This window comes from Vombatus ursinus, unplaced genomic scaffold (assembly GCF_900497805.2).
Source record: "Vombatus ursinus unplaced genomic scaffold, bare-nosed wombat genome assembly UNPS02014812.1, whole genome shotgun sequence".
In the NCBI taxonomy this organism is placed as follows: Eukaryota; Metazoa; Chordata; class Mammalia; order Diprotodontia; family Vombatidae; genus Vombatus; species Vombatus ursinus.
The window spans coordinates 49302791-49311047 of NW_020954590.1; the positions used below are offsets into that span (position 1 = coordinate 49302791).

At 37.3% G+C, this 8257-nt stretch overlaps 1 protein-coding gene across 1 annotated transcript in view; it reads left to right on the forward strand.

Annotated features, from left to right (window-relative positions):
- Positions 1-4283, forward strand: part of LOC114054313 (collectin-12) — a 231053-nt gene extending 226770 nt beyond the window's left edge. Inside the window, exons 9-10 of the mRNA XM_027877531.1 lie at positions 1835-1980; positions 2802-4283. Of these exons, the coding sequence (XP_027733332.1) occupies positions 1835-1980; positions 2802-2821 (166 nt within the window). The 3' untranslated portion in view covers positions 2822-4283. The remainder of the gene's footprint in view (positions 1-1834; positions 1981-2801) is intronic.
- Positions 4284-8257: the final 3974 nt, after the last annotated feature.

The window sequence follows — 8257 nt, forward strand, 5'->3', positions numbered from 1 at the left end:
AGGGAAGCATGGTGTGGACAAGATGAGAAGTGATATTGAAACCTGGTTCTAGGCTAAACAAGGTCAAAACTCAGAGGTTAGTTCATATCTTGTTATAGCCTCCTTCAAATTATCTTTACATTACTAAATAGATTTGAATATGGTCTTTTAATCACTCTTCATAAAGAATACCCCAAAATACACATTTGAGAGGACATTCTACCTTGTGTGTTTTTTTAAACTTGCTGTCAACATTAGGTGTCTTTTGTAAACATGATTTGGAGCTGCTGGTCTCGCCCTTAGAAGTTTCTGATGATATGGGGTGTCCTTGAGTAACCTCAGGACTGCATGTTATGATGGGAAGATGACTCATCGTTTCCGGAAAGCTGTGTGCATCCTTTTCCAGATGTTCTCTCAGACCCTCCACATCAGGCAGGCATGTCCTGAAGCTGATCATGGCATCCTTTCAGGCAGCAACCACAAGCTTCTGTGTAGCAACCTGTTTCTTAGAGAGGGGGAAACAGAAACTATTTCTGAGGGCTGAGATTAGAAGTACATCTAATTTATTAAATGAAAACATAATCAAGAAATGCTAACTCTGCCAAACAAAGATCCTAAGCATTGTTTCAAATTATACAGTCAAAGTTAACACGCCTTCAAATGAAGCCACCCTAAAGAAGTTTTCTTGTTGTTTCTGGTTTTTAATTTCTTGAAAAAACTGAAATATTCATAACAGTGAAATTAAATTTATGTTTCTCAGCTAGGGCAACCGACACAACAACCACCAAAGAAGTCATAGCCATTTGTTTATCATTACAGGGATTTTAGATGCATAAAATATTTCTTTGGATACTGGGGAAACTAGGTGGCAAAGTAGATAGAGCACTGGGCCTGGAGTCAGAAGACCTGAGTTCAAATCCAACCTCAGGCACTGATTAGCTGTGTGATCCTGGGCAAGTCACTTAACCTCTTTTTGACTCAGTTTCCTCATCTGGAAAGTAGGGATAATAATAGCACCTACCTCCTAGGATTGTTATGGGGATCAAATAAGATAATAAGTATAAAGCACTTAGCACATGGCTGGCAAATATTAATTATTATTATTACTCTTAACAATTCTGGTCTTATTTTCAGTTCTTATTTATGTTCATATATTTCAAATCATATAAAGATCCAAATGAATTTTCAAAAGTCTCTCTGCTCAGAAGAAATAAGAAAAAACAATGTGTAGCAATAACATCCTCCCACGTGTACAAATATAAACCACATTCTCCCGTATTTCTCAAAGCCAGTGGAATGAAGACTGAATTTAGAACCTTAAGACTAGGTTCAAATCCTAGCTCTATTACTGTGTGATACTGAGCAAGTCAATTAAGCTCTCTGGGCTCCAGTTTCTTCGTCTGTAAAATGAAAGTATAAGACTACATGACTTCCAAAGTCCCTTATCAAAAACTATGACCTATGTTAAAAATTTATCATTTGACTCATCATGATGAACTACATAATTTATTGAAAGTTGGGGTGTTTTTCCCCCACAGCTCTGCACTGAAATAGCATACTGAGTTGATTTTATTGGGGCAAGGTAAACAAACACCCCAGGGAATGCAACATGGAAATCAGACTTTAGGCCTCCTGACCTTGACATCCCCATTGTATTGACTTGAGAGATTCCCTTCTCAGCAGCTGCACATATGCTTCTCATTCCCAAAAAGAGCATGCACTGTTTTTTAAATAATGTATCTTCATTTCAGGAAAGATACAATGGTTTGATTTTTTAAAAAATTTTTTACTTTTCTTCTCTTGATCAAAGACATTGCACTGTGCAAATAATACTCAATTTTTGTTTTTGCAAAAGAAATTGGAAAACTGGACAACCTGATAACTGGGGTCATGGCCATGGACCAGGAGAAGACTGTGCTGGGCTAATCTATGCTGGGCAGTGGAATGATTTCCAATGTGAAGACATTAACAACTTCATTTGTGAAAAAGACAGGGAGCCAGGTAAGCAGCATGGGGTTCTTAAAAGGAAGAATCGTAGCGCCTGGGTCACTACCAATGGATGTTTTATCCATATAACTTCTATCATTTTTGACTAATCCAATACAACAGCATTTATTAAATTTTCCTATCATAGGGCAACAACATCATTATTTTTTTTTTCAAAAAGAAATTTGTTGGGAAAGAAAAGAAGTATTTGTTTACTGAAAAAAATTAAGAATAAAAAGAGACAATGGCAACATAAGAACCCCAAAGGTCCCCACTGTGCCTTTATGAGATTTTTTTTCACTTTGCTCTATTCTGAATATCTCACATCTCTAACCTAATCTCCTTACACATCTGCTTCTTTTACACTGGAGATTTTAATGCAGTTTCCCTCACCAGAGCTACAACTTATTTAAAAGAATGGGGTCTAAAGCAATCCAAATTTATGATTTATTTGAATCAAGTTTAGCCAATTGATTGTCAGTGGTATAGCCTCTAAGGATGAGCATCTGGCCCTTGAATCTGACTAGTTTGGGGTTTTTTTGGGGGGGGAGTGTCAAAGGTTGTAATTGTTTCCCTTGCTAATTATTCATTTTTTTGAAATTATATATACTTGAGATGGCTCTCAGGTGGGGAGAGGGGCAAGATACAAGAGTAAATCTAGCCTATGTAAAAACAAAAGATATCAGTGAAAATCTATTTTTAAAAAGAAATCATATATATTATTGTTTAAACCATGCATTTTAGAATCTTGAGCAGTAGAACAAATTGGGTAATCTTTGTTATTTTAATATAATGTTAACTTGATTAAATATTAAAACTGGTCTTGTTCCTTTTAGCACCAACTTCTGCGTTATAATAAGCTGTGAAATGACAGACATGGACACAAATTCTGGATATCTCCCAAAAGCAAAGGATGTGCCTTTCTGACTAGATCATCTTCTCACCCCGTGGAAAAAGAAAGCACTGAGAACTGGTTCAACAAAAATTCCTGCTGCAAATCTTTCTTCCCTTCCACCATTACTCAAGGACTTGGGACCTAGTTGATGGTCAGTGCACAGCTGGATGGAATCCCATAGCCTTTCTCAGCCAATAACCACCTAAGTATGTGAGCTCTCACTTCAGAAGCACAGGGATACTCCATTCTGAAAGAGTGTTTTTGTTATTCAGCTATAGGAAAAGCTTAAACATCTACTGTGTAAACAGTGTGTTACATTTGCTAAAATCCCAAATGTAGGAAGATTATACAGATATACATATATATAGGCCAAACTCTTAGTAATAATATGGAATATACTTTTAAGAGCTTTTAAAACTTTGTATTTTTGTACAAAATATTTGCTTTTTTATATATTTTTTCTTTTTTATGGTCATTTTACCAACATAGTACATGAAGCCAAAGAAAACAATAATGGTACTAATAATAACTCATAGAGTTTCTAGTCAGATGCAGCTCTTCCCCATAGTAAAGGATGTTTTTCAGATTTTTTAAAAATTAAACACACATATATATTTATGTATGTGTATATATACATATATGTGTGTATATAAATGTATATATATGCATATACATATATGTATATGGGTGTATCATTTCCAATTCACTAACTTGAAATAGCTTTATAGACTTTGGCAATGAGAAGTTTATGATTTTGTACAGGTCTAGACAGCCAATTATGGTTAAAGTTGGTCTGTGTTGGTCACAGGGCCGATCGCTGCCCAGTGATCCTGCTCTGTCATGTTTAAAAGAAGTGGCTGTCTAAAGGCCATTTTTCATTTCTTTGTATTGGTGGTGTTGGTGGGAAGGTGTTCATTGGAAAATGCAGAAGGTCTCTTGGCCCTCTGAAGGGCTCCACTTATGTTTCTACGGACGTGCCCAGCATCCCAGGAACCCCACAGCAGCAGGCGCGTCCTGCCAAGTGATCCAAGTGTTAGTTCGCCAACAGCGCTGTCTTTGGAAAGACAGAAATAAACTATGTGCTGCCTGAAGTGTTTTCATTTTTTGCGTCAAGTTTCAGAAAGGTAGTTCCAAAGCACATAGGTTCTGAAAATTGAGAATAAATGAAAGTCCACTAAATCACAATCTTGAAAATGAACTTTTCCCAACCCCTCTCTCCTATGAGTCCTTCTCTAATTTCTCCCCTCATTCAGAAAACTAAAGTAAAATATGTCTAAAACAGGCATTGGGTACTGCCCATGCTCAGGGGTAAGGTCTCCACCCACCAGATATCCTACCCTCCCTTCGCCAAGGAGCTGCCTAGGCAGTGCTGCTATCTATCTTAAATAAAATTTTTAAAGAATAAAGAAATAGTTCAACTTTATCAATTATGTGATTTGTCGTCATTTCAACCACTTGCCGTAATTTACGCCACCTGCACATCCCTTTAGTTTTGTGCCTGGAGTTTACTAGAAACAAAACGAACAGTTCACGATAGCGATGCTAGAGGCCTGAAGGTTTAGACTTCCAGCTACCCTGCTCCAAAGCTCAACCTCAAAGGAGTAAGGCTTCTTACGACTCCAAGGCCTTTGTGGGCAAACTTCGCCCCCTTTCTTCCTGTTTTTCATCTGTCAATTGTGATTTGTCTCGAGAAGTAACTTGAAAAAAATCCAAGGAATTCCTAATGTATACATCAGAAAAGAAGGCTAGTGCTGCTTGAACAGCTGAAAATATTCATGCCATAGTCAGTATTTTTCTTCCAACAAGAATGTTTCAATTTTCAGAAGGCAATTGGGAGGCTTTTAATGATTTATTCAATAAAATCAGTTGGTTTAAAACATTATGAGGCAATCAATGTATATATGACTATATATTTGACTGTGTATAGACCAGATGTCTCTCCACACACTCAGAATTTAGGCCATTTTCAAGGGAATACATTGGCAAAAATGTGACATTAACAAATGAAAGAACATATGTCTAGTAGCTCTTTGCAAACTTTAAAGCACTATTTAAATGCTAACAATTATTATTATATGTAATGAGATCTTCAGATACCTGACTTGCTACCTGTTGTGAAGGGATGGAAAATGGTTCCCCAACAGTGGCCTAGGAAAGATGAAAGCTCAGTTCACTAAAAAGGAAAAAAAAAAAAACACACTTTCTCCTTCCTTCCTCTATGATCAATGCTCATCATCTTCCACATCCTTACAATTTCGAATTAGCTTGAGCTGAAGCAGGCAACAAGCAGGAATAGCAGCTACTACCACAAGAAGGTTTTTAAGGAAGTAGAAAATTGTATAAATCAAGTAACTATACTGAGCATGTAGATTTTTGCCCAGACAGCAGAATTTATTTCCACTTGAAAAAAAAAAAGAGCATCTTTTAAACTCAGTCTTGACTTCAATAAGTTCATGCTCCATTTTCATTAGGGAGGTAGGATGGTATTGTATAAAGTGTGCTTGTTCTTTAGTGTCAGAGTAAATGGAGGTGAAAACTGACTATCACTAACCAGCTGGGAAACACTAAATAAATGTCTTCACTGCTCAGTGTTGGTTTTATATGGATATAGGACAGCTCAAAGCTTGGGAGGTGTTTTTCTAGCTTTGTATACATAATAAAAACAAAAAATCTGCCCTTTTAGCTCTTTTCCTTGCTTAGATTTATTTGCATGGCAAGTTCCAAAGTATTTGAGGGTCCCAGAAATAAACTGTGGGGGCTCAAACCCACATAGTTCTGGGGGTTCTTTTGGCAAAGGCCCCTAAAATGGGTTTGGAGATAGAGAATGTATAATAGGGAATTAACTTGGAGTTATAAGGACTTTCTAGCTCTAAGTGAGATAGTGAGATTAAGACATGGATCCTCCTTGCAGGAGAAAGGGAGTTCAAAAATCAGGCTTAACCTGGGGGCAACATGTCTGACTTTTTTCCCTTAGCTAGATATAGTGGCTCGCAGCATCAGCTATAACTAAAGACATGTCAGCCTGTTCCTATAAGGGAAAAGATTTCTAGACATGGCACCCTAGCAGACAGGAGCCAGATGTCCAGTATATTCCCTGAAGAGATGAAGCCCAGAAGCTGGTAACCCATAAACATTTGGCAAACCTAAGACCAGTGGCAGATGTGAAACAGAGAAACATCCAGTGGCAATTACATGATACTAGCAGAGAGCAAGGCCCAGTGAGAATACATTATATATGAAAGAGAGAGAGGAGGGAAAGAGAAAGAGAGGGGCAGCTAGATGGATGCAGTGGATAGAGTACTGGCTCTGGAGTCAAGACGACCTGAGTTCAAATCCAGCCTCAAACACTTGATACTTACTAGCTGTGTGACCCTGGCCAAGTCACTTAACCTCATTGCCTAGCCAAAAAAAAAAAGAGAGAGAGAAGAGAGAGAAGGAGGAGGAGGAAGAAGAAGAAGAAGAAGAAGAAGAGAGAATACCCTATATACCCCACACAAGAACAAAAGAGATCAGAACAGGAGGAGCATCATGATGACATCACCAGCACACACCTTCAGCTGTGTGGAATCAAATGCCCCTCACGTGTACACTCTGGCCGTATATGTTTCCTATATGTGTTCCCCTAAACATAAGTCCCTATGTGTATCCACTCGTTCCAGTGATGTTGCAGGTATGTGGGAGAATATGTAAGAGATTATACCCAAAATTTAGGGAGCATATTCTGCCTAAATAAGGAGGGATTTTTTTTAGTTTTTACTCTATCTTGTAGACTATATATGCTGTATAATATACTATGTATACTATATATTTAGTATATACTAAAAATGTATTTTATATACTATATTGTTTTAGCTGTGTCCAGCTCTTTATGATTCTGTTTGGGGTTTTCTTGGCAAAGATACTGGAGTGGATTGCCATTTCCTTCTCCAGCTCATTTTACAGATGAGGAACTGAAGCAAAAAGAGTTAAGTGACTTGCCCACAGTCACATAGATACTAAGTATCTGAAACCAGATTTGAACTCAGGAAGAGTCTTCCTGACTTCAGGCCCAGCACTCTATCCACTGCACCGCCTTTATATACCATACTATATGACACTACACTATATTTAATTATATTTTATTTTTGCTATAATATTTGCTAAGGGCAAGTTGATAGCTCTGACTGACATGTCAGTTAACTAGTATTTTTTAAGCACCTACCACATACTAAACACTGTGCTAAGTACTGGGGAGAAAATAAAAGGGAAAAAAATAAAACAATCTCTGCTTTCAAGGAGCTAAACTCCTCATCAGGGACTGGAGATTCATGAGCTATGGTTTTGAATATATGTAGACTCACAGTCTACCTTGAATCTGTGATAACTTTTGTGCAGGCACGGTGTGCTGAATGTGCAATGCTTCACAAGCCACAGGTAAAATGGGAATAATATTTAAACTGCCTACAGGATCATTTGGAGGATGAAGTAAGATAATGTTTGTGAAGCATTTTATATACCTTAAAGTACTATATAAAAATGTATGTGCATGTATGCAATCACTACTTGCACTAATATTGAGCTTAAGTCTTCCATAGATGTTCACTGGAAAAAGATAGGTTTGTATATTTTGCCTAGTGAAAAAGAAAATCCCAAATAGGGTCACAAAGAGTCAGACACGACTGAAATGACTGAACAGCAAGAACAATTTTCTCGGCAAAAATAGTGGAGTGGTTTCCTTCTCCAGTGTGTCCCTATTTTACAGATGAGGAACTGAGGCAAATAGGAGTTAAATAACTTGCCTAGGTCACGCAGTTAGCAAGTGTCTGAAGTCAAATTTGAACTCAGATCTCCCTGTCTCCAGGCCCAGTGCTCTATCCACTGCATCTCCTACCTGCCCCAGAATAATATGAGTAGTATGCAAAATACTGAGATATATCTAGGATAGACAAATTGATAAAAAACAGAAATTTAGAGGAAGAAAATGAATTCATAGATAATACTATGACAGACACTAATAATAATGCTTATCAAATGTCAGTTGCATCACTGGTTATTTCCAAAGGCTTTTGCTCACCCAAGAAACACTTCCTGGAAGAAGTTAATTTTGAGAAGGATTCTGAAGGAAAAGATTGCATTATGATTTATTGTGTGCTAGATGATTTGCTTTAAGTTATGTAAAATCTAAAAGTTTTAAATATATATTATGTGCATATCCATCATTATACTAGGCATTATGGAGTTTACAAAAACAGAAGATAGCCTCTGCATTTGGGAGATTATAATCTAGTTAGGAAGACACTAAGTAAGTGCTGTAGAAATTGAGAAGGAAAAATCCAGGTTTTGCCAGCTTGGTTAGTCAGCTGCTAGGTCATTAGTGAATTGAAAGAAGAGAGAAAGCAAACATAGGAGAGAAACTAT